The sequence below is a fragment of the Pocillopora damicornis genome, chromosome 13, assembly GCF_964200805.1.
Source record: "Pocillopora damicornis chromosome 13, jaPocDami1.2, whole genome shotgun sequence".
Lineage (NCBI taxonomy): Eukaryota > Metazoa > Cnidaria > Anthozoa > Scleractinia > Pocilloporidae > Pocillopora > Pocillopora damicornis.
In genome coordinates this window covers 20,589,601-20,615,941 of record NC_142682.1, presented here as the reverse complement: position 1 = coordinate 20,615,941, position 26,341 = coordinate 20,589,601, and the positions used below count along the sequence as shown (strand labels likewise).

The following is a 26,341-nucleotide window of genomic DNA, read 5'->3' as shown; positions in this document are numbered from 1 at the left end:
TGGCTGATCTGACTGACTACGAAGGATTGAAAAATTCTTATTTTCAAAAATGGAGGCAATTGACGAGAGGGGCTCTTCGTTAAACGTCACGGAAACCGAAATTAGGCATATGCTGCATCGTGACGATAAGACGAAAAGATAAAGTTCACAAAGATCTCTGCTTTATTTTTGCTTTTGATAACATAATTCTATGCTACAAAAGATGTGCACTACATTAGTTCATCGTTAACAGCAATTCAGCCATTATCTATGTTCCATTATTTCCTTCCTTTATTTCAGCCTTGAATCCTGTAAGATGAAGAAAAAGTCCAGGCAATCTTTATTTTCCACATGATGCTTAAGTGCAGCTTCCCTCAAAAACCACATCAGAATTTTTCTTTGTCGATCTAAACGGAAGCTCTGAGTTATCGGGGGTTCTAGCCATCGGGGGAGTCGATTGTAGCGGATAAGCCGGGGAATATTAATCCTGTTTTATATTGTTATAACTTCTCTGTATTTACATTTAGGAGCTGACCGTGTTGGATTATGAACTTACCTTGATAGGTCGGCATATTTGTTTTCTTTCTCCACATGCATGGAATTCCAGTCATTAATGGCTCCCCCTGAAACAACTCATCGATAATAACAATCAAACTCAGTTTACCGACACTTTGAAAATTTCTAAATTTCAACGACAACGACGATACAAAGTGCAATCTCCTTGGAAGGGAAATACTTTAGGATGCCGTCTATTATTAATTCTGGGCAGTATAAATTTTTGAGCCTAAGAACAACATTAAAAGTGCCTCAGAGTCGGACGTTTGTTATGGTACATACAACTACAGATTGAAAAATAAGTGATTTTAAATCGATCAATCAATTCACTCTACATTTTTGTTAATTTCTCGACTTGAGAGCTGTGCTTGTCATAACTAATGTACACAACTTACAAACCGGAAGTCCTCGACACAGAATGTTTTACCGTTGACTTAAAAGTACTGAGTGAGTAATAGGCAATGAATAAATAAAATCTCATTTACTTCCTGATCTCTTGTGGTTTGCAAGCAGTCCTCTGCCCAAATCGTGGTCACGAACTGAAGAATAACAAAACGTCATGAGCATGAACTGTTGAGGTTCAGAATTTAATACAAGAGACGAATGATGATTTTGATAAAAGTTCCATTCACACCTTTCTTAAAAGTATCCTCGAAAGCTGCAACGAGATAAAAACAGATATTAATCACTTAAGTGATCACTGTTTTTCACAGAGCCTATAATTTATCATTCAACTACTGGTTCACATCTGATATCGCTTTAGTATAAGTGTGTGCCTCTCTTGAAACATTGTTTCACGATAAAAATTAACTTTTAGGTCTGTGCAAGACCTCCATAGACCTAGCGAGGCACGATCAGCCAACTCACAATGGACTGAAATTGCATTAAGCCCAAAGCAGACGGACTTAGTATGACTGAAGATGCCAGACAACTCCACAAGGACCATATTATAATTGATTTAACGCCAAACAGAAGAGAGTGGAGTAAGGACATTCAAGTCATGATTGAAATCGGTTCAGGGAGAAATGAACTGGTGTAACAAGATGGATAAACAAAGCACGTACGAACTGCAAAGGAGTGCATTTTAACCAGGAAACTAAGCTAACAAAGTAAAAGGAACTCACCATCGACGACTTCCTCGGTGTCACCTGCGTCCTTCACCAAGTCTGAAAAAAACACGTACACGATTTTCCATAGGATTTATAAGTAGCCAAGACCGAGAGTGTACCTGAATACTCTGCTGTGATTAATTGTATATTTGGACATACTGATCTAAACTGCTCTCAGACATTGACTCGTCAAACCTGCCAACAACTGAACTGACAAAAAAAACCCTAAACTGGTTAATTTCATAACCAAAATCTTTTTCGTCGTATAATCATCGAGCTACGGAACGAAAGATAAATCCTTACAAGTGAATCCTGAAAACTGGTAGAACGTTCTTAAAATGTGGTTTACTATTTCACGTTTGCCGCAAATGAATTTACTCTTCCTACCTTGTTTAATCAACTCTTCCACATCATCATCTGGTGAAATAATTCAGATAAAACAAAAGCTAGTTAAGTTACAGTCACCAAATCTATCCGTGAAGGATCATAGAAAGGTGGAACAAAATAGATAGTTTTTGGAAACGTCAAGTTGTGTTTTCCTTGCTTATTATTCTTGACAACTAAGGACCACACCCCTCCCCCTGTAAGCCGCATCGTTGAAGAGGAAGTTTACACACTTACCAGATAACTCTGACGTAAAGACCTTTGCCACTGAGAAATGTAAAGATCAGGAACGAAGTGTTAGAGTATCACATTGCAATGTTAGTTTTTTTGCGGGTCTGTTAAGTGCTTGCAGGACATTAGGACAGAAATAACTCTGCTTTTAGATGGGCTTTTACATGGTCTTACAGCCGGGAAACAACAAATTTTAGCCGGCAAACAACAAATGTGATCTGCTCTCCTGTATGTTTAAAAAACCCAGTAAAGACATGCTTTTAAGTATCCGCAAGAACTATTTGATATCTCTAAGAAAAAACAGATCAGATTCTATGTGAGAAATCGAGCCAACAACATAAGATCTGCAACTTGCAGTTTGAGACGAACTCAGCGTTTGACCTTTCTGCGAGCGGGATCAACTAAACATATTTTTTTGCCGTGAGTTTACAATCATTCACAAACAAGAGGTGTCTACTCACAAATGGCGTCGTGGAGCGGATAAGAAACTAAAAAGAAATAGAATATTTATCAGTTATCATGAGTCATGCATTTAAGAGTTTTAATCTCCACAAATCCTAACGGTTGAAATATGAGATTCTATAAGATCAAGTCTTAGATATTTTCTTTACACTTAAAACGATTACCAATAGGAAAAATGAACATTTCTACTTACAGCAGGAGTCAGCTGAGGAAACTAGAAAAAAAAAGGAAAAATCTTTCTTGTTAAATGGTTTATCTTGGAAGTTTATCCTCAAATGATGTCTTGAAATGTCGAGGGAAAAGCCGAGCACAGGAAAGCCGATTTACGTGAATGAAAGATGTGTTTTGATGTCGTTTCATCCATCAACAAGAAAAGAAGGGAGAAATTTGGGAAACTTTAAGTTTTCTTCTAAGAATCGTTTTACCGAGTTACTTTGCAGAGCCAAACGTTGTAAAAAGGCTAACTTTGTTAATGATATGGCAATAAAAATGATCAGCGAGGAACGACAAACCTGAACAAACAGCAGCGATGTTTAAAGCAAAAATCCCCAAGAAAACCTTCAAATTCATCATCCTCATTTACAGCAATCGAAGACTAAGATTTCCAAGAAAAGTTGAGTAGAGAATCTTATCGTTGAAAGTAAACTAATCAAATATGAAAATTCATATAAGTGAAAGAGATGCGAGCAATAGAAGGCAATTGTTAGTATTACGGCTTTTGTCAGCAGATCTCAGGGTATCGTAGGGTCTTCCAGGAGTTGGAAAACTTTTGTTTCAGTAGTCAATTTCGCATTTACTTTGGTACGAAACAAAGAGTTTTCTAATCTCTTGTTTAAAGGAGCTTTTAGCCGTTCGCGTGAATTTGATTAATTCCGTTCGAAACAAAAAATTTGTTGGTAACTCCAACGAGGTTATGTTCCTAATAATTTAACCATGATTTGATACCTAATCATTAATCAAAACTTAAAACAAGCTGAAGAAAAAAGCCTATTTTAAAAATTTTTAATTACCTTTTGCCTTGGAGGCAAATCATGAATTTATTCTTACTCCCTCTGTGTGTGTTGACAAGATACAATTTATTCCTTTGGAAATCACTGCATTCATAAAGATAAATAGTAATAATAATTAGGTCTATACCAACGGATTGCATTGTGACTCTGAATCACTTAGGGAAACAAAACTGTTTTGCAGTTGAGGATTCTGTTTTCATCATGTTAATGAGTGCTGAGATTAGTATTTAATTGAAAAACAAAAATGAACGAAACATACTTTTCACACCAACGTCGAGACCCACGGTTTTAAAGAACGCTTAATTGCTTTTGTTTTTGTTTTCTTTAACAGGTGATGCAATCAGCAGAACTAGAATTAAGAAATAATCAAGAGGGGCTGGAGAAGAGCGCAGGGGGGGGTAGGGGGGTAGGGGAGGGAGGGGGGGCAAAACTTGACAAAAACAGTTTTACGAATTGCAAAAAAAGACCTTACAAAATCTGCAATTCAATTTTTGAAGTGATTTCAATTTTTAAATCTGTTTCACAGTGATTTGAATTATTCAAGCACCGCTTTGTATATCATTCGTTCGATTTTAGACACTACTCTCCGATTTTAGACGCCCTTGTTCGGTTTTAGACTCTGCTGTCCCAGTGCAGATGCTGTTGTCCGATTTGAAAGACTTATCAAAAACGAAGCTTTAGATATTCAAGACTCTTGATTCCCCCAGGATAGCACGCACATGGAATCAATCCTACGAACGGTTAGTCCAGACCGCTCGTTCGTCATAGGTGTTGTACCACGTGTACTCCAAGGGGCAGAAGAGTTTCCTATACGTCATGGAAGGAAATTCATAATTTACGTTTGGTTGAGTAGAGCGAATCAGAACGTAAGTTCAAAATTATGGCATCAGAATGCTCCGATATTCCTTTTACAATCCACCCCATACAGGTTAACCCCTAAATACAGGTTCCACAGAATAGGGGTGATACAGAAAACGATTAACAACGCCATTTTTTGCCATAATTTACCGCTTGATATACAAGGAATCGCTCAAAAAATACCACTAACATTGAGTCCGGGGGAGAAATATGGATTAAATTTTATTTGAAAAATTATGCTTTTAGTTTTATTTGAGCAGTTTCGCATTAAGTGAACGTTCAATACAGGCGAAAGACAACACAAGGCGACCACGACAGCTTGATAGAGGTGAAAATTACAGTGAGAAAGGGGAAATAAATCCCGTACTTTGCGGCCAACTGACTGCTAAATACAGGGTGACCGCTCAATACGGTGCCGCTTAATTCAGGTTCGACTGTGCGTGATTACTCCTAAAAATTTTCAGGCGTTTCTACAGTTACTGTCTCCATTACAAAAGAAAATGTACAATTGAAAATGATGTCATAGTTCACACCCAGTCATGGCCTACGCCCGGTGACGGTAGTGACAAAACATGCTAGTTCGAGTTGTGAGGGAATATTTTTATTACAGGTAGTTGAACGCCGACAGGTAAAATTTCTTATCGTCGATGTAAATCAGTTGATAAAAAGAAACGAGGAAAATGATATGAAGAACTGTTTGTTAGCGTTACGTTTTTGTTGGTATAGGCGTCTATTCTGACGTCAGAAGTGGGATTCTTTTAAAGATGCCAGCTACGTCACAGGATGAATAAATAAAACCAAGATTTTACCTCTCCAATATCTAACGTGTTCAACACGCAAACCTTTGTCATCTCGTCGATCAGATACGCTGATTCAGAATCGTAATGGTGACTAGCTGTGTATCTTGCCTGGCTACAACCAGTCCCATATCTAACTCTGAGTTTGACTTTAGATTTATTTCTTGCGCTTCGAGACAGCCCCGTATCATTTTTGCTCCGTTTACTGGCGATCGAGTCCGTGGCGTTGTTTACTGTTTCCGTTGCTCCAAACCTCGTTGCATTTACGCACCAAAACAGCTATCGACACGAGAGAGAACTCTCCTGGATGAAATCGCAACCAACAGTGTATTTTCTTGCGGTACACCACTGTTAACCCTTCTTCATCCGCTTGAAGACCGAATTTTTATGAAAACGCTTCGTTCCTGTGATGAACCGGTAGAAATGACATTCTACTCTAGTAATCTGGACTCCATAAAAACCTGTTGCTATTGTGGCAGTACAGACAATCCATTTTCTGAAACTGAAAAAGATCAAGATGCGATTCGGCGGCATCGTGCGGTGAATGTTCCATTATGTATGCAGTGCAAGCTGGCCGGTCGGGAAGAAAGGTCTCTGTTACCTGTCAAGAGAACAGTTCAAGACGAACCATGCGAATGAGGAGTAAAGAAATTGACGTGGAGTGTGCTTAAAAGCTGAAGGAGTACCCATAGTTTATCGTTTAACGTTGCCATTATACCAGTGTATATTCATTGCACTCACAAGACGCTTTCGAGCTATGGAGATGTCAAGGCTGTCTTCAATTTATTATTGTGATTCCATCAATACGTATAGCTCTGAATTCGTATCGAGTTTCATGGTTTTAGATAGTTTTCTTTATGATGGGGTGATATTGCAGCCAAGAAAAAAAAACTTTTAAGTCATAGGACCGAAATATTTACATCGTTACGCCACAAGTGAGCTACTGTTTAGGCCATTTCGGAAATAGACTCTTGATTGATGGCAACGGCGATTTACCTCAACAATCAAGGCTTGCAAAATTTTTTTTAATACCTCACCCGAAAAAAGAGGAAGAACAATAGAAAATGTTAGCGATTTCACAATATTTTTTAATTTTATTTTTTAAGTTCCACGGAGTATGGAAAAATCAAAATGTTTTTTAGGTTTATCATAATATTTACAAACATAGCTCTGTTAAAAAAGTTCTACTTGTAAAGAGTCCTGCCTAAGGACTACAGCTCATTACAATGAAATTTAAATGTTCTTACGTAAGTAGTAAAATTATAATGTTGTTTGACTGGCTAATTCTACGAAAACAAAATGAATAAAACATTAACACAATAACTTTGAAGAACAAATGTTTGTCTTCACAGTATAACGATAAAATAATCTGCATGGTGATCATCCTTCCGTCCACGACGAAACGAACTAAATTATTGAACAAATTGTCCCCCTCCATAAATCGATGCGTGGCCGACTGTTGGTCTATAGCAATAACCGTTTGGGCTTTCTCTTGACATTTAGTTCAATAAGAAAAAGTAAATTGTAAATGGAATTTAGCAACGTTGTTTAACTCGCCTTACTTTCCAAAGTAAACGCCGCTTACAATTAGCATATTACGACGGAGAGAAAACCAAGCATTGTTTGTAAAACGCCTTGAAGATCACTATAAAATGAGAGATAACCATATGCCTGATAAAAATATACTTTGCTGCTATTAAGGGTAACCTGGTAAACGAAGCGTCTCTCAGTGCTAATGCGTTAATTATTCATATTTAAACTTAAAAAAATAATAAAATGAAATAGATTAAAATAGTTTTCACTGACATTGACATCTTTAAAAAGGTCTCTAAAACTAGTCTGAGTCTACACCTCGGTACATCTTTCACCTACGAAAAAAGATGAATGCCAGATCAGGAAATATTTGCAGATGATGAACTAGAGATACAAACATCAGAATAGTCGTGGGTTCTTTTTTTTTTGTTGTCGTCCAATAGATCGATGCATCAACACGATAAATTAAAGACCACTGAAACTGGAACCCGACAGTTAAATCACTGGCTTGTATAAGAAGGCCCGATAGGGTGATCAGATTAAAATAATAAGGTGGCTTTAAGATGGATTTACACGGGGAAGAGAAGTCAAGAACAGCCCTTTTGATGCCCCAAAAATTGTTTTCGTTTCATAATTTTTAAGGAGTTTCTGAGTTCTCTCTAAACAATCACCAAAACAAAGGGCACACTCATGGGCATTTCACCTGGGTTCACTTTGAGCGTATGTCTGATGTTTCACGACGGTCGCACCTAAAATGGGGGATTTGGAAAGTGTCTGCGGTCTAACGGGACATATCATATGTCACTTACCTTCATCCGTTATGTAACATCTCTCGCAATGTAACATGGAGTTGGTGATATGAAGGACTGGACTGTACTCGTCACCAAACCACGCTCTGCACACCACACAGCTAAAACAGTTAACATGCCAGTATCGGTCCAATTCTGCTATGTACATCGATGGACTTTTCTCAATTGAGGTGCCACAACTGGCACATATCACGTGATTGCTTTCGCCATGAATGAATGTCTCGTATATACTATAACCTTCAAAACCGTTTACTTCTGGAGCTGCGTCGGAATTTCCCGGGATGTTATCTTGGTAATACTGGTCTCCATTTTCTCTCAGCAGTTTTGCGGGCGTCTTGTGGTGAACATCACTTTCTAAATGTCCGTTAGTTGGAAGCACCTCTGCTTGTGGTTTTGAGATGTAATCTGAATAATGTCTTTCATTCTCTTCGTGTTCCAGTTGTTTACGAAGCGTGTATTCCTCGTCATTGTGGTATCCGTTTCTTAGGACAGACGTTTCTGTATTCGGTCCACTGTAATTGCTATTTTCATCATAAAAGTGTTTGTTGTGTTTTTCTTCAGTTGGGAGGTCAGCAAACATTTCCTCATTGACTGAGAATTCTACGGGAGGCTTCTCCACCGGCGTAATGATGACTTCTTCGGCTTGTGCTTGTTGTCTCAAAGCAGCTCTCTCTCTCATCTGCCTTTCAGCCTCTTGAGCCACTGATTCTTCTTCTGCTTTAAGTTTCCGAAGATGTTCTTCCTGGTCAAAGGACTTTTTCTCTTTGCGGACCACATTGTCTTCGCTAACATAGTCAATTCCATTGATCCGCGTCAGCGATTCGCTACTACTGACTCTTCTGGGAGGTTCACTATGTCTAGTATCCTTCTTTTCACTTCCTATCTTTTTGCTTAAATTTTCCTGCCAATAGTCTTCTTCTGCTGCAACCGCTTTCAAAACGTCTTCGTCGCTGGAGTGGCTTTTCCTCGGTGGAATCTCATTTCGTTCGCCAATGTTATCATTACGCGCTCTCTCTATTTCTTCTACATCATCTTCTTCAGCATCCATAGTCGCCCTCATTTGTACCTGACTCATGAGGTACTTCGAGTTTTCCCGCTGTTTCCGATTTTTTTCCTCGAATTCTTTTCTGTATTTTTCTCTATATTCAGCATCCCGCAACTGCTCTCTCACCATCTTTTCCTTTTGTTTTTGTTCCTGTTTCCAGCTAGCGTCGTAACCTTCTACCTGAACAAGATTCGCAGCCACGTGAACAGACGTATCATTGCCAATCACGTTTGTACCTTCTTTCTTGTGTCCCTCATGCATTTCATCTTCCTGTTCATATGAAAAGTTTATGACTCGTCCCCTCGCGGCTCGATTTTCATCTTTCGGAGATGTTTCAAACACTCCATCTCCCCACTTTCGAGTTTCGCTCTCTACCGTAGCTACAACCACAGGATGCAACTCAGTGTGACTGGAGGCACTATTTTCGTAATCATATCTCTTTTCTTCCTGCTGGAGTCGTCTTTCCAAGTACAAAGTCGCACCTTGCCGATCTACGCCTGCATTGAAACCCTGTAAATTATCTTGCGTGTCGTGAAGTCGGCGTTCCTGAAAGTTGTTCTCTAACTCCTTCTGAGGCAAGTTGGATGGTTGACGTTCTCGCATATCGTCACGGTTGTAACTATCTTTCTGATCAGTGCGTGCAAACACGCCAAACACTTGTGGACGAGACGACATTCTGGGTTCTTGCGGTGGTTTATTGACTTCGTTTTCCCCGCGGTGTTTAATGTCTTGTAAAACAAGTCGCCTAGCACTTTCCATTTGTTCCTTATTATTTGGCATGGGCTCAACGGTTCTTCTGCTGAAATACGAACTTTCTCTTTTAGCTGGAATTACATCTCTGTCATTCAAAACCCTTTCTTTGACTGGTATGAAGTCGTACACTCCAGGTTGCTCGTGTCTATAATCCCCTTGGCCTTCATTTTGTGTCGGCTGTTGGGGTCTTGGTTTGGCAGTGACCATAATCGGAGAGCCGAAAACCATGGCATTGTCACCTTTAGATACTTTGGTTGACTGATTTCCATGATTTTGTAGACCAGGACGAACTTCTCTTGATTTCCAATCATCGTCATCGATTTGACCTTGATTCCTGCCTCTGTAACCATAACTTCCTGGATAGTAAAGCCGGCTGTGTTCTGAATAATAACTCTCGTCAATGAAACATTTCTCTTCGTTAAGATCAACGCTCTTTGACGAAAAGGTTTCGTCGTTTCTATGATAACCACCATTTGGTTTGAACGGTATACTCTTTATGTTATCTCGCTGGTATGTTCGCTCATCTCTACGTTGTGGCAGAAATTGACCATTGTCTCTTTCAGCATATTCGTTATGGACATTCTTTCTGCCCTCGTGTCCTGGAGGATTCGGAGAGGCCTCAGGTAATTCCACCCGATTGGGCTGAATCCAGGTCTGCTTCACAACAACTCGATCATCTAATAGGGTGTTATTTGAAAGAGATCCATCCATGGGAGGGCTTTTATCGTAATAGCTATCTGAATCGGGAGAGTACGAAAATGGCTGTTTGTGTAAGTCATATCGATTGTAATGATCATGGTCATTTGTTGAGCGTACTGTCACTACTTGCAACCCTCTGTCATCACGTTCATTCCAGGAAGGAGCATTATGCTGAACAGGCACTTCTTTCACCACCACTTCGTCAAACTTCTCTGGCGGAGGAGCTCGAATCTGGTCGAAGTATCCCTCTGGATCTTGAAACACGTCGTCCAGCTCCTCCATTCCAGAAATGTTCTCGCGATGATAGTGCTGCCTAACTCTTTCCTCTGCTTCTTCTTCTGAGCGGTTCCTTCTCCGCTCATACTCGTCATCTGAGTCGTAATCGTCTGGGAAGCCATGCCAACTTTTTGTTCTCATTTCGCGTTCGATACGCTTCAGCTCTCCAATGTCCACCAGAGATTTCTGTGCTGGCGGCCTGCCTTTTCTGGGAAGAGTGTTCTCTGCCTCGATATCTGTAAACTTCCTGGTTAGGTCTTTCACTCTAGTCTTATGCTGTACTTGACCCTGCAGTTCATCTGTTTTCGATGGTGGACAAACAAAATCCTTGTACGACATGTTTTGAACTCCAGCAGAGGGGGCATGATAAGGCTCTTTTCGACTCCTTTCACGCTCACTTTCTGTAACCCGCTGAGTGGAATGATCACGGATGTTATGAAAGGAATCGTCGTTAGAGGATTGAAGCTCGGAACGAGATGACTGCTTGATTTCCTCGTCATCAGGAGGTCTATATTTTAACTCCCGTACTTCTTTCCTCCACGGCATCTCTTCCTTCTCCTTTTCTTCGCCAGATAAAAAGCTCTCAAAAGATTTTTTCCTCGGTCTAGCAACAAAGTCACGATACGAGAGTTTCCGATAGTCTCTGGTTGCTTCTTGTGACGAATGAACATTTTTGGCAGACGAACGCTTCACGGGCTCATCTTCGAGCACTGATCTTTTCATTTCACGCACTTCTTTACGCCATGGCATCTCTTGCTCCTCCTTATCTTGAGAAACCAACAAGCCTTCCTTTGGTTTTGCGATAGGTTTGGGTGAAAACTCTTTATAGCCAAATGATCGGTCATTTTGTTCCGGAGCAGAGTGAGCTGGAGTCGCAGACGTTTTCTGGTATTCTCCTTCTTCGTCTTCTGCCATCGATTTTTTTATTTCACGTACTTCCTTTCGCCAAGGCATTTCTTCCTCTTCTTTTTGGAGCTGAGCCTGAAAAATGTCCCGACGCTTTTTTGAAGGCACATTTATGAAATCTTTGTAAGACATTTTTCGGAAATTTGGACTGGGTGACGAGTCCGGTTTAGGCGGTGGTTTGTCACCTTGATACTCCAGGTCATCTTCTGTTCTTGGTTTCTCCTGAAGTTCCCTTACCTCTTTCCTCCACGGCATCTCTTCTTCGTCTTTGTCATCCCTTGTAGTCACAAACGCATCACGGGTCTTTAGCGAGGGAGGTCGAATCCGCGTGTGCTCTGCATTCGATTGCTGGGGTTCTTCTACAGATGCAGATCTTCTTATATCTTTGACCTCTTTTCTCCATGGCATTTCTTCGGCATTTTCGCCCGCTGAATTTTTCTCTCCATCGAAAGCGTACACTTCTTTTTTAGAGGGCGGAGCGACAAGTTCAAGATACTGTGACTTACCCAATTCAGAACGTGGCGAGGTAGGCCGTGGCGCATAATTAGCATCTTGCTCTTCATCAGAAAGAAGATGTCTTTTCTCTTTGACCTCTCGAACTTCCTTCCGCCATGGCATTTCTTCCGCTGGAACGACGGTATTCTTTTCGCGTATGAACGTCTCGCGGGACTTTTTGCGTGGAGCGCGAACAAGATCACGATAAGACAGGTTTTTGGCATCCGTTAAGTTTATCTCCACAGGTTCTTCCCCCTGTCTCCTCTTGGACTCTTCATAACGTCGCTTCACATAGTCGGAATACTCTCCGTTTCTGTCTTTATCTAAGCGTTCATCATGTTTCGAGCTTCTTTGTTCCTCTGAAAATCCTCGTTGATTCTGCCAAGTGTTCATTTGCTCATATCCAACCGAAGGAACGGATTCTACTGGTTCTTCAACTGACACTCGGTATATACCTTCTGTACTTGCGGTAATTTCATCAAAACCGTTTGCTCTTGGGTAGTCATTGAAGCTGCTGTAGTCGTAATAGTTGGACACTGGTCGAGAGGGCCTCTCCTGCTGGCTTTGCCTTGAGACGTCAGAGGCAACCCATTTTCTGTCTAAGGAGGACTGGAAACCAGCAATCCGTGGCCGCGTAGAGGTGCTCAGTGGTGTGGGTTCTTTAACGGGGCTATCAAATGCATTTCGTTTGTTCTTTTGAAGAATTTCACTTTCCTATAGATAGGAAAATTATGACAATCATTTTCATTGACATTAATGCATTTTCAATATACAGTTACTGCGTGTGTTTTATCCAAAATGACGGGATAGGAAGGTAAACATCTCGCTCAGAATGTAATTAGTGTCAGACTAGCTATAAATAAGTAGTGCTTTGCTGCCACAAAATAATTTTCATCACACCTTCCGCGCTTGAGAGTCTTTATCTTCAAAAGTGCGCTGCTTTTCTAAAAGACCAACATTTGCATCTCTCGGAAGGGCAACTCTGGATGATCTCTTAAGGCTGCCAGTATCTGTTGGCGGTGGTTTATACTGGCCACGAAGAATCGACGAGTCCTGAGTGGAAATATAAATAAAGGAAATCAGTAATGTTTACTAAAAGAGGTTCTTCTTCGAGTGCTTTCGGTCATAACCTGTATCTGCCTCGAGTTCTAAAAACGACCTAAAAATCTTCAGGTAAATTTGAAGCAAGGTTACAGGATACGAAAATACCGAAAACGCCAAAAATACTTCGATAGTACTTCGACGATATTTGCACCAACTTTCGAATACCAGAAACACAGATCAGTTTACACAACTATTGATGCAATTATCAAGTTAACAGAAGTTTCATCCATGTCAAGATAAGGAAAATGCTACAGGAGCGACTCGAACGCTTAATTATCACCTCAGACCTGGAGTGTCGGCACTGTTGATGAAGCGACATGGTGTTAGACCAAAAAGAAAGCTCAAAAGAAAGCAACAAGCATATTTTATTATTCATAACCTAAGGAGATGGATGGATCACTTATCTTAATTAATAAATGAAACGACTTGAATTTCGGATGAAAAATAAAAGTGTATTCACCTGTTCAGCTTGCTTATCAAGTTGTTCGAAAGTTGCTTTTTTCTCGCTCAGCTTAATCTGTTCACGTTTTGGAATCATGACAGAGTTGGGACGTATTGCTTTTCCGTCTGTGGCGGACGTACGAAGGTTTCCCTCGAGAACGGCTTTCTCCTACCGAGATGGAGAGTAAAATAAGCTCTTCATACTGAAGCACCCACACACCGCAGACAACATGTCTTATCATCATGCACAGTTTGGTGCATCCAACATTGTTATATTGTAACTTGTTCTATGACGTGTTTACCCATAATTGGTGATTTATATTCTGCCAACAAGCGCATATTAACAATGCAATTTAAAACAGTGAAGAATTTAAACATTGGTCTTTAAGATTACACAACAATTTCGCTCGTTTCTTAATCGTTGCATTTTACAGTTAGCACGTATCAAAATAAGCTATCTTTCGTTCGCTTAAGTCTCTTGCAGATAATTAAATTTTGTTTAATTTCAGAAGCGTCGTTGCCCAATATAACAAGCGAAACCGTTCCAAATTGAGTCGAACAAGTTAATTTGTTTCAAGGCAAAATCCAAATATTTGCTGCTTTGTCTGCTGCAAATTTTAAATCATAAAAGTCTCTGGAAGCGGACCGAGATGATGATATATCATTATCTAGAAGAATTTAAAATCGTAGGTATATTTTCATTTTAGTCTTGTATAAGTTCAATACCCTTTGAGCTTGATAATCACGTTGTTCAAAATCTTTTTGTTTCTCACGGAGTTTCACATCTGATCTTCCTCCAAGAATTACTTTTTCTGGTCTTCCATCCCTATCTGCGTGCGGCCGTAACTTCCCCTCTAACACAGCACTTTCCTGTATCGAATATACAAAGAAATATCGTTCGTACAAGCTATACAAAGATGTCATCCCGACACAGAGCGATTATAATGGCTAATTATCATGCAAATGTAAACTGCCACCTGCTTTTACAGATATTTATCGTTTATTTTCATAAGAGCGGGTTGCTTTTGCAGTCCAAGTTCGTGGAAATGCCCACTTAATCATCTATGGCAGTCACAAAAATCTTTGTAAAGACCATTTCATTTAAACCATTTAAAAGCTGGTAAAATTAGGTAATAGTCTGCGAAACGAACAAAAGAATTTCAAGCAATTTTTGAAATATGCTATACAAATAAACACTTTACAATGTGGCGAGGCAAGTTTATGTAACGTGAAACATTGACTTAGTATATCGAATCAAATTTGTTGAGTGAAAAATTTGCTAGTGCGTCATTAGGTTCACAACTTTAGCGGAGGGTCTAGTGTACACGGAGAAAACTACTTGGCAACAATACTTGTAGTGCCTTGTGATTACTTTTCATACCGTAGTTGCTTGACGCTGAAGTTTTTCGTAGTTTTGGTGTTTTTCCTTGAACGCTACATCAACAGAGCCTTGTTTCTGCAGTGCCTTTCTTATCTCTCCAGGTCCCCAGGACTTTGGCCGTGCTTTGCCTTTCAACACAGCAGATTGCTGGCAAAAAAAATCACCAGAATAAAAACAGAACCGACAAAACTAAACTCGGTGGAAGACTCGAGCTTAAGGATAACGACAGCTGATTTCGCACTTCCAAAGTAGCCCAAATGTGAACAAGTATGCGTCATGTTTGTTTAATGACCCTCGGGTCTGTGAGTTAGCGTGCTAAACATGAGAACGAGAGCTCCGTCTCCGATAACTGGCCTGGGTTATTTTTCCTTCTATGGGCACGTATGTTTACTCTAGAGGTGTCCTTCCACCCAAGAAAAATGAATTTTACCGAAGAGTTGCCGGGAAAACCTGGAGAATTTCTAAAGGAGGAGGGGGGGGGGGGGGGGAGGGCAGGTGGGCTGGTGTGGTGTGATAAACAATGGACCAGCATCCATCGGGAAGGTGGAGCAATATTCGCAGTTGTCATGTCAACAGAATTGCAGTGTAAAATATGGCAGGTTGATCAGCAACCAAAAGCGTGTTTATGGTATGTACCTTTCATTAGCAGTTTACAATTTCACCCCCAAAAGAGTTTAATCTCCTAACTGATACTCTTACATTTATTTACTGGCCAGAATTGAGTGACTAATCCATAAAATTTCCTCTAAGAGATTATTTCATGTTTTCTCATCATCTTTCGCTGGAAAGAATATAGAGACTGTAAGGAAAGTTTCCTCTCCAATCACTTATTAGAGTCGCAGGGTTAATTCAACGTTATAATTCATTCAGGCTACAAGGTTGAAACGGTTAATCAACTCAGAACAAGAAACTGAAATTTTTTCACGTACGTATTCAGTCTAAAATTCAATTCCAGTAGTTACCTCTTCCGCGTTTTTGTCAAGCCCTTCGAATTTCTTTTGTTTCTCTTTCAAGTCCACCTCAACTCTCCTACCGAGTGAAATCGGTGGTGGTGACGTAAGACCGCGGTCCGAAGAACCACTCGACCGACGGCGAGATCTTTCTTGATTTGAGTCCTGGTATTTATTCAAAAAATGGACAAAATTCAGATAAAACGCTTCATTCAAATCAGACTCTCGATGAATTAAGTATACGCTGTTTCTGTGGTATCAATTACTGGCCGACTTTGGTTAATATTGGCCATAATTATAAATATACTTATAAGTTATGATTGTATATTTTACAAAATCATTATGACCAGGTGATCTTCCATGAAATCTCAGTACTGACAATAACCTACAATCAACGTAGTGGGGGAGGGAAGGGGAGGGTGGTAAAAGTCAGGAAAGTCAAAAATGGGCTTACAGCAGTTCTGATCCCTGATTGGTGGGAGAAGGTGGCAGGCAGAGAAAAAATGACCTCGGCCCCGATAATGACCTTGACATGAAGACTTTTATGGAAAGCATTGCTAGTTTCTATTCAAAATGTGTACCGCATTGTGATTGTCAAGTCATTTATACTCACAAGTTGATCACGGTGGTCGTACATGTCTTTTTTCTCGTGAAATTTTGGATCCGGCATTCTTTTCCGAAGATAATTATTGTCTGTGTAGCTGTGTATTAAATCCTCCTCGTTCCAACTTAAACTTTTTTCTCTACTTCTTTTCAAAATTCCTCCGGTTGATTTACGTCTGTTTAATTCCAAATGCACGATGTTCTGTGTAAAGATGACAAGTAAAGAGGGAGATTAGAACTCATGTCTAAAACAAATATTGGCTTGCCTCAAGATCCACCACCTCTCTGTAGCTCACTGACTGCGTACCAAACAGGTGGTTTGATTGCGCGGCGCGAAAGGAATCGCGCGAGACCCTTGCCTCGTGGAAGCTAGACATCTAAATCCCCTCCTCCTCCCCCTCGAGACCTCCCCCCGCCAAACTTGTTTTTTAGCACTTATCCCAGGCCTTTCAACCTGGCTTTCATGAGACAAGCAAAATACGCAGTCTGATTTTTGTGGTTTAGAGTACTTGTAAACTACTGTGATTATCAACTGAAGCCAAGAAATTGGATGCTTACCTGCTTGGCTTGGTTTTCAAGATTCCGAAATTTCTCCTTCTTGTCACTGATGTTAATCCTATCAAACACTTTGTCTCGCGTTTCTAGTTCACTTAAAGAATGTCTCTTTCGTGACCCTCGCCTCTTTTTGCCGAAATTCGTTTGCTGCAAAGAAAATTCGCAAGTAAGTCTGGTTTATTGAAAGAATACCACTCTCTCTTTCGGTAGTAGTTTCCTCTTTACTTTTTCATGCAGGTTAGACAAACATCACTTGATAGACTATTTTTCGCTACGTAAAATCACCCACAACTTTCCTATCACGCAATTGATTCACTTCCATTTTTGGCTGAAGAAATATCCGGAGTGCAACAAAGACATTCATAGGACTAAGATTAGTTTGATGGAACAGGGTAATAATTATTGGAAGTAACTGATTGCATGGAAGCAGCATCAAAAATTAATTTCTTTAAGTAGATGGAGAACATGCCTTGTTATCGCGTGACAAAATACTGTTAATCACGAGTCATACAAAACTCGTGATATAAGATTAATTGTTTTGAAAGCATCCTGGATGCTTTGCTACGATATTATTATTTTTTCCTTTTACCAAAATATATTTTATGGTTTATGATTTAAATGAAATGGTCAAATGAATAAAGGGGTAAGTTTCTAAAGAAACTGTGGTGCTGCGTCGGTGGGAGAGTATAGCAGGTAATTTAGTGTTAAAAACTGGGTTGAAAACGTAAATTAGCCACCGTAAAGGGTAAAAAAGCTGACGTTTCGAGCGTTAGCCCTTCGTCAGAGCGATTTTTATCCTTTACGGTGGCTAATTTACGTTTTCAACCCAGTTGGTAAAATGAATAGCCTCGAGCTTTTTGTTACCGGAATTAGATGATCAAAGCAGCTGTAGTCAAGAGCAGGACCCTGATAACCTCGATTGTGAGCTGCTTTGGCTAACCAAAGTATTGTGATCGTAACCTGCAAAAAATCCAATAAAATAACGTCATGTGAAAGCTGTTCTGTCTCTTTGCGTGAAAAAAAACCTGTTATGGATAACATTAGGTTATGGCGTCAACCATAATGTTAAGGCTGCGGTTTCATTCGCGCAAATATTCTTTCATTTGAGGTGGAGATCTCAACTACTTTTATATTCACCTAAACAGTAAGCAACAATTCATTTGTAATTGTTACCTGTGTCGCGTCAACTTCTTCGCATTTGCGTCGCCATCTCTTAGTTTTGTTTGATTTTGTACTGCGCAGTTATATTCACATCCCGATGGTAAAATGTACGATATTGAGCCCGCGGTTCCGCTTGGTTGCCTCGGCGTCAGAGGAATTTAAATTTCATTCCCGCGCACTTGATAAACAAGGAACAATTCAAAATGGCGATCAATTGACCCCCGCAGTACGGTAAAGCGCCCAGCTTACTCTCTTGAAAATTCTTTTTGATAAAAATAAATCGTGCTTTTAAAAACCATCGATTTCGAATAAATCCGTACAGATAAATTGCATTTTGATGAAACATAATGAAATCAATCGGGTATGTGCTATTTACGTACCGTTTGGTCGAGAAAAATAAATTACCGTCGTTGACGGTTGGCGAAATCTACGATTACTAAATCCTTTATGAAGTCGAGGGAATAAGTGTTGTTAAATGGAAACACAACGTCTTATAAGGGTGGTTATGACAAAATAACTAAGAAAATACAGTTGCTCTATGTTATGACTGTTTTCGAGTCACCAAGACGATTCAGACGACCTCCAGACTCATAACATATGATCCTTACAGTTTTGGTTCGTAAACCAAACCCTATCACCGTTACGGAGCAAAACCAAATTATTCCTTAAACAGTCGATCGAAACCCAGGTGTTTTTGTGCTAACGAGGTACGGGGACATCCAGAAGGTGTACAGAGCTTGAGATTTAACCACGTTACCCAGACGTATATTTTGATTTCTGCTTGAAGATTACGAATCTATTCCAGGGATAAAAAGATTATTATAACGATTTTGAATAGATTGTTGTTAATACTTACATTCTGTAGCCTCCGTTGTGTTTCCTTTAATCTCGATGACCTGAAATTCGAAAGAAATGAATCCTTATCAGCGTAAGGGATATGTTTTCGACCGGAATCGAGTCACAAGTCGAATCGAACAACTAATCAAAATGCGTCGCGCGATCTCTTGTTCAATTCGCATGTCATTGTGACAAGTCACAGACAGCGACGCAATAAATACAAACACGAATTCGAATGAAGGTAAATACAAGCAAAATACATTCATTATACCTACGGTTTTAACGGACTGAGAGCAATATGGAAAACATAAGAGTCAAACACTCAAGGACAAGCTTCTGTATAAGTCCCAGAGGAAAATACAGCGCGGCGGAATATCAAAAGATTTCAAACCCAATACAACTCTAACAACAATACCTAGAACAATCTTCGCATTCCACAATGAGCAAAGACAAACGTTCCGCGGTGAATAGGATTATTTTTGAGCATTCAGTGACCCAAATAAATTGCGCAAGTAACACAAGCGACTTCCGTTGAGATTCGAGATTTATTTTTCTTGCTTTCTACCGAAAATAATGAAAATCCTGTGAACTCATCAGTATGTTAATCTTAAAACTGTTGAAGAGAAAATTAATTATGCTTTGTACTTCGTAAGTCGTTTGATTTCAAATTAAGTCGATAAAATGCTGCGTGACATGAAACACAATCGACTTTTCGCCATGGTGTAAGGAATTTGAAACTTTCCAAATTTGTCCGGATTTTTGGACCTGCCTACATTTACGTCATTTTAAAATGATGTCCTTATTATTTCGAATCAGTGTCTTTTCAAAGTGGCTATTATTTCAGAGGCAACCTCAGAGGTAAGCATTTCATTTAATCTTGTTTTATACGATATCAACCAGGACCCTTTATAGTTCCGCGATAACTACCTCGTTCTATAGAAAAGATCGTCGGTCGTTTAGCCTTTTTGTGACATCTCCGGAGACAAACATAATAAAAGAACGCGGAACAAAGAGCCCCGCTGCACGTGCAAACGCAAATCGTATATCCTCAAGTGAAGAGGGTATATGATCGCGGCATGTAAAAAAACGTGCTATATATATGTAAGTAGAATACCGGCTTACCCGAATTGGCTCATCAGCAACCGTTCGGTAACTAGATGTTGTATTAAAAAAAATTGCTTTCGAAAAGAATCCAAAAGTAAATTGGTGAAAACGAAAGAGCGAAGGGAAATTGGTCCCACCGCCCAATCGACCCGTTAGCCGGCTACTCTGCCACTTTTTACCATCTCTTGTTGATCGAGGCCCATTCAGGAGCCTGTCCCCAGACAAAATGAGAAGAGCCAGTGGTTCATTGTGAGAAATATTCTTACGGTGTAATACTTGTCGACCGAAAAACGGACAGTTTGTATTCTTCTTTTTCTAAAATCACTGTTCTTCGCAAGTGCGAAAGTTAAGACCTCCACAGAATTACCGGCTGTATATAATCAGTTCTTTTATTAATAAGTTAGACCTACTTAAAAATTGTTAGTCTTGAAATTATCAACATTAAAAAAAACGTGTTTACAAATCAGTCTTCAAGCTTGCATTGTGTCTGATGTAAAAGTTTAATGATCTTTACTTACGTTGAATCACCGCGTCGGATCGTCACTTCGTGAAGATCAGTGACGTCAAAAAGATGAAGCCTTTGCAATCCCAGTCTTTCGCAGGCTTTGAAAAATAAGTTGATATTGTCCTGTTGTATTGAAGATATGAAAAAAATATTATTGAAGACATGGGAAAATTAGTAGCACATCTTTAAGGTACTAAGAACTCGCAGCTTAGTTGCTCTTATGCACCAACGTGAAAAATACCAGCCTGTTTGTATTCTAATGAAGGAAATAGGAAACAAAATGAGAAACTAAATGAGGCATATGTGCAAAACTTAGAAAAAAAAATGGCATTGATTCACTTAATCACTGGTTGGCGTTTCTGATGCATGCGACGACAAGCTTTGAATGTCTATCAGCTATAAAACATCTCCCCAAATAAGAACATTTGTAAGTTGTTGACCACCATCCATCAGTGTTTGTATCAGTTACTGGAACCAGCCTGATCTAAGTTTTGGGCAATTCAACTCTGTTCTCAGGAAGTTTTTATGATTATCTCAAGCGGGCTTCAATCTTCCGCACAAACGTGGTTAAGAATAACATAAGAAATAAACGGTGTCATGTGAAACTTACTTTTCAAAATTATAACTTTCATGGAGATCTTGAAAAGAAGAAAAATTTGTCATGTTATTTGCTCAGGTGTTGTTTTTAACGCCCGTGAGACAACTTGGCTCTGTCAGTCTGAAAGTTCAAGTTTTTTTGGGGGGAGGGGGGTGTGGGGGGGGGGGGGTTAACCACTTCAACCCCTACTTACAATTCCAGCGTACGCAATCGGTAGACGGTTTATTCGACCAAGTGAGATACCTCCAACAATTTCGACTAATCTGGAAATGCAAAGGAATTTTTTAACTTTCTAATTATACTATGCGCGAATCTTGTAAAACGTAAAATATGGCTATAAAATAAATAAGAATCATAGTTACAATATTTGATATATCAGTTTGTGACCTCGTGTATCAGTCTAAAACATTCAACTGAGCATCGTATGTAAATGAGCACTCAGGGAAAACTTGTCACGTGACATACTGGTACGCTGAAACACAATTTGTGGATATTTATTGCTGCTTGTATAATGTGATCAAGGCCTTGTAATGAGTTTTTTCCGATCATAATCGATGTTTTCCTCACAGTAAGATAACAATAACGAAATTGTTAGAGTGGAAATCAAGGGAGGTCAATATAATTATACGATTGTATTGCCAAAAAAGCAGGACTTTCCTTCGCACATTTGTAACATTCATAATGATACTCTAAGGCCAAGGAGGAGAAATGGCGAGGTAGTAACACAAATTCAGAGTATATCAAGCACGCAGTTCAAATAGGTTTAGCTAATGAATGTAAATTACATCAGATACAGTCTCGCCAGACTAGGTCAAGACTGGCATATAATTACCAATGAAAGAATCAGTTATTTCGTTGGTCCATGCATCACATATTTCATAGCTGCCGGCTAAGGCTAAAATGTTTTGGAAGCACGCTATTCATGTAGCAGTTCTTCATTTCAAATTCGAAAACAGACAAACTTCACCCAGTAACATGCTACGTGGCGCCCGGCAGGTGGCCTCATGAAAATTTCAGTTTAATTAAGTTTTTTCCTATTTTGATTTTGCAGCATTGACGTTTTGCCTTTTACTGCAGAAGCCAGTTTGCTTTGTCCTCTTCAGAACGTGACATTAAGCTTCTTGTCGTTCAAATGGTTAATGGTTAATAAAGTAGTTATTTCAAGCACATTAAAAGACGATCAATCGATGGTTTTACATGTCACAAATATCAAACGGAGACAAATTCAAAACAGCTATTCCTCAGATATCTCAAAATAATAATAACTTACGCGATACGAACACCTTCTAAGTTATCCCATGAAATTATAGAGTCAAGTTTTCTCAAGTTAAAACAATAATTAAAATGATACAGAAAAAAAACCAGCAATAGTCGTAGGATTACATAATTTTTGACGTTTTTACAAAAATCTAACATTCGTAAACAAACTCAGTGCTTTATGTACTCACTCGCAGAGAAGAATGCCATCAGCGAGGGATTCTCGAAAATTGTGACTTTTAAATTCCTTTCTGGTCACCTCCTGAAAAATTAAGTAAGTAATGGCTTGATCGGAGCCCAATCAATGACGGATAAAATGTACTTGTGCGAACAACAAAATGCAAATCCTTCATCTGGTTCTGAAGTGAAGAAAGCTTACCTCTATCCATCTTCTCGACTCAATAAGTGCAGGATCTGAATTAATGTAGATGTTGAACTGCTCTCGTTGCTCTCGAGTGCTGAGTCTCCTTTTACCTTCCTGTCTTGACTCGGAGGACGAAGCCATCGCCGGCAACAGGCGCGAAACAAGCCCTGGGTTAGTGACTGCTCGATAAGTTGCGGGCTTTCTTATGCAAATATCCTAAAGTGATATAGATAACAAACGTGCATTCGTCTGAATAAAATCAAAGTCCTTGATATGGCTCGAACAGCTCTTTGGTTCAAAGTATCATGAAAAATTTAGTGCTGAAATGCTCGATGGATTTAGAGAGATTTTCAAACTTTCCTTTAATTTTCACAGAAAGACAAACAGATACGCAAAGAGCATTTCTAATTTCATGTAAATATGGAGTTATTTCATATGTAGAATAAAATCCTTTCACACAATGAATCAACTTTTGCAGTAATTACTCACGCCCAAGTGATTTTTATTAATACCTTTAATTATTTAAAAATGTGAAAAATCAACTCTAGCGTCTGGTAGTTTTTTAACGTCTTGAAGAGATAATCAGATTAATATCTTTAAACAGGCAAACAAACTGTAATAAATCAACTTCCGAATGTTTATCAACCTATAATTGTCACTAAAGTGTTGACATCCGTCATAAGTTCCGACAACAATTTATTCGCGTTCGATCGCGTGCCATGTTTCAAGTCACGCCAATAATTTTCATAATGGATTAAAACAGCCAGACTCGAATAAAATCTCCCAGACTGAGCACAATCAATAACAGTAACGGCAATACCCTAAGGATGAACCGAGACTCGTCACAATAAAATGAGATGTAAAACTGACTGAGAAGGGACAAGTCAAGAACCACTCCGCGGATGTGTTCTGGATATCACTTCAGCACGGCGACCAGTCAACCACTTCTTTAAAGAACAAAGGCCTATTCAGTTGTAACAAGAAAAGCTTGTCTGCATAAATCTTTAGATTTTTTTTTCTTGAGAATAAAAACATTTAGAAGTCTTCTCTATCTCTGTGGGACTGTGGTAGTCGAAGTTAATTTTCTTTTAAGACCGCAAGAAAGAATATGGAAGCTACACGATCAGTTTTGCACGTGCTTACCAATAGCGCCTCACAGTTTGCCGGTTGATTCTCGAGATTGCGGGAGAATTCGCTCGCCCAAAATACGAATCAAAAGGAGTATTTTAAAAGGAACAAACATAAACAGTGGCCCGGGAAAAAATTCTTCTTAGAGGCTGGAATTTTTTTCCTCGGAAAATCTTTGCGGGACATTGTGACAACAATAAACATGATCACAGATCGTATTCATCTTGGCTCAAAACGCCTTCGATATGTTTTATAACTAAGCTTAAAAGAAATCTTCAGAAACAGAAACCCTCCACCAGATCTGAGAAAACGTCTCGAGTCATTTGTTACTGGCGTCTTTTCTTTGTCTGTTTTGTATCGCAGTCTGTTGTCATAACAGGGAACATTTCAAATTTGTCTGGTGGACTGATTACCAGGTGTCTACCTGAATTACCCTACATTTAAGAATGACGACGATTTCTTTTATGTAAGACTTGAAAATAATATCGGCTTGAATAAAAATTTTCGCGTTCAGATATAAAAGCTGTTTTAGGAATGGGTCTGAATTTATTCCAAATTCCACTTGTGATGTCATCTGGACGACACAAGTTCGAAATGAAAGGTGGCTTTGTTTGAAATCACCTTGACTCCCAGACCTAACTTGGACACTTCTCCAGAACAACGTCTATGATGCCCTTTCGCCCCTCCTCCCCATCCAATGTTGTTTAACTGCGAATGTTTCTATGCCATGTTGCAGACCAATGGTAAGGGGGGGGCCGCGGAGACGGGGTGTCCCAGCAAATGAATCTAGTTGTGCAGTTTCCGACAGCGTGGGATCCCTGCAACAATCTCGAACAAAATTTATTGAATCTCGCACTTCCAACACTTATAACGACACGCTTTTAATACTCACAACTTCTAGACAACTTAAATATGCTTTCACTTCTCGATTTCACCTTCAGAGGACGTTGTGCACTTGATTGTACCATGTAGCAAAGGTTAGAGAATTCTTCCACTTTTGTTGCAAAGTATTAGATATTTTTGTCTGCGACTCAATCAAAGACTTTTCTCTGATCCTTCCATTTTATTGTGGTAGCTTACAAACCTAGATAAAGCCTTACTAGCTTTGGTGAAACAATGCCGTCCACCGCTAACCAGATCTTACAAGCGCGTAGGGAACGCAGAGCCTTCTCGAGACTATTCGCAAAGTAAACAGAATAAGATTATTGGACAATTTGGTTATCAGGATTTTAAATGTGGGAAGGAAATTCCGCCCTGCCTCTTACTACAACCAGGGGAATGCGCTCCAGATCTCAGTCGTAAGTTCATATGCAATATCGTCAGTTAACTACTAAATGTACATGCAATTTCAAGTTCGTCTCACTCTCTTCCGTTAGTGTCTGCGCAGTTTGTTTTATGAAGCAACAGGTCAAATGTATCTGTTACCTCTTGTGACCAGAATGATATGTTTGCGAACCTCACGAGTTCTATAGCTATGAAATTCTGATTAATTTTACATCAGGAGAGGTAATATACCGCTGATCTTCGCATTATAGAAAAGTGAAGCGTCCAAGTTTGAAAAAGTGCCGTTACCAATTAGATGTATCGTGTTGCAAGCCATTTACAAGTATTTCAGCTTTTCCGAGACAGTAATCAAACACATTCATGCTATTTGTGAAAAAAGCGTAGAACAAAATATCCTGAGTCTGTCTTCTTGATCGGTCTTGATCACCTGAATGCGCACTGAAGTTGATCATAAAAACATTGTTTACTTAAGCGCTCACCACAAATTATCTCAGCACTGTCTGTGTACTATTGAAAAAGTAAATGTTGTTTCTACACCATATTAAATGACAATGGCTTCGGAGAAACTAGGATTTTCGAGGCAGATTCCACATCTATCAATCTATTAGCACCGAGAATGTTGGCTAGCGTATTTACTTCACGTTTGTCTCACCTGATGTCCCCGCTTGAGTAGTGAATTTCAGATGACTGGATGTAACGTCCTCGACGAAGACATTTGCACTTTACTCGAGACATTCAGTATGAACAATAGCGTGACGATTAAAACATGATATGTTTGTAATTGAAACCAGACAGTGTGTATTGTACTTCATGTGCCAGATGACGAGAAAAATGTGTAAATCGTTTAACTTTGAGTGTTCCTAGGGAGATCGTCATATATCACTCTTGAAGAGGAGAACCAACAATTCCAGAAGGAAGCTGATCTTAAAGAGTGACTCCAAACCGTCATGAAGGGAAATGTTAAAGGGCAAGTTATCAGACAGGGTGATGTGATTTTTTTTTCCCGAATAATAAATCAACCGTTTAACTGCTGATTGACGAATGTCATGGAAGATTCTCCGCGAATCCAGAGATATATACCACAGTGGCTGCTACTGTAAAGGGGTTACGAAAACTCTACTCAAGGTTCATAACGCTTGATTGAAAAAGAAAATCTACTTTGTTAACT

At 39.4% G+C, this 26,341-nt stretch overlaps 2 protein-coding genes across 3 annotated transcripts; both read right to left on the bottom strand.

Moving 5' to 3' along the window:
- Positions 1-144: 144 nt before the first annotated feature.
- Positions 145-3,427, bottom strand: LOC113664715 (uncharacterized). Of its 2 annotated transcripts, none has more exons than XM_089191603.1 (10): positions 3,233-3,427; positions 2,914-2,934; positions 2,720-2,746; positions 2,265-2,294; positions 2,031-2,060; positions 1,659-1,700; positions 1,169-1,192; positions 1,020-1,073; positions 536-602; positions 145-288 (listed from the first exon to the last, which is right to left on the bottom strand). In XM_089191603.1, the coding sequence occupies exons 1-10, from the start codon at positions 3,297-3,299 to the stop codon at positions 276-278; spliced, it is 375 nt and encodes a 124-aa protein (XP_089047729.1). In that variant the 5' UTR covers positions 3,300-3,427; the 3' UTR covers positions 145-275. The 2 variants fall into 2 exon arrangements, with proteins under 2 accessions (XP_089047729.1, XP_089047728.1); XM_089191602.1 differs by having other exon boundaries at positions 536-611; positions 3,233-3,426.
- A 3,025-nt stretch (positions 3,428-6,452) lies between these two features.
- LOC113687066 (uncharacterized) lies at positions 6,453-26,106 on the bottom strand. The gene is made up of 16 exons (XM_089191591.1): positions 25,826-26,106; positions 22,777-22,977; positions 22,589-22,659; positions 21,334-21,403; positions 20,556-20,665; positions 18,953-18,992; positions 17,800-17,895; positions 16,939-17,082; positions 16,391-16,582; positions 15,790-15,942; positions 14,828-14,974; positions 14,173-14,316; positions 13,466-13,615; positions 12,802-12,954; positions 7,728-12,615; positions 6,453-7,253 (listed from the first exon to the last, which is right to left on the bottom strand). The coding sequence occupies exons 2-16, from the start codon at positions 22,900-22,902 to the stop codon at positions 7,231-7,233; spliced, it is 6,507 nt and encodes a 2,168-aa protein (XP_089047717.1). The 5' UTR covers positions 22,903-22,977; positions 25,826-26,106; the 3' UTR covers positions 6,453-7,230.
- Positions 26,107-26,341: the final 235 nt, after the last annotated feature.

Excerpts from the sequence above, each read along its gene's own strand:
- LOC113687066 (XM_089191591.1), bottom strand. The coding sequence starts at position 22,902 with ATGGCTTCGTCCTCCGAGTCAAGACAGGAAGGTAAAAGGAGACTCAGC. Across the intron at positions 15,943-16,390 it reads ACGACCACCGTGATCAACTT|GACTCAAATCAAGAAAGATC; the intron begins GTGAGTATAAAT and ends AATAAATACCAG. Across the intron at positions 12,955-13,465 it reads TTGATAAGCAAGCTGAACAG|GACTCGTCGATTCTTCGTGG; the intron begins GTGAATACACTT and ends ATTTCCACTCAG.
- LOC113664715 (XM_089191602.1), bottom strand. The coding sequence starts at position 3,299 with ATGAGGATGATGAATTTGAAGGTTTTCTTGGGGATTTTTGCTTTAAAC. Across the intron at positions 2,747-2,913 it reads TTCCTCAGCTGACTCCTGCT|TTTCTTATCCGCTCCACGAC; the intron begins GTAAGTAGAAAT and ends ATTTCTTTTTAG. Across the intron at positions 1,074-1,168 it reads CGAGGATACTTTTAAGAAAG|TTCGTGACCACGATTTGGGC; the intron begins GTGTGAATGGAA and ends GTTATTCTTCAG.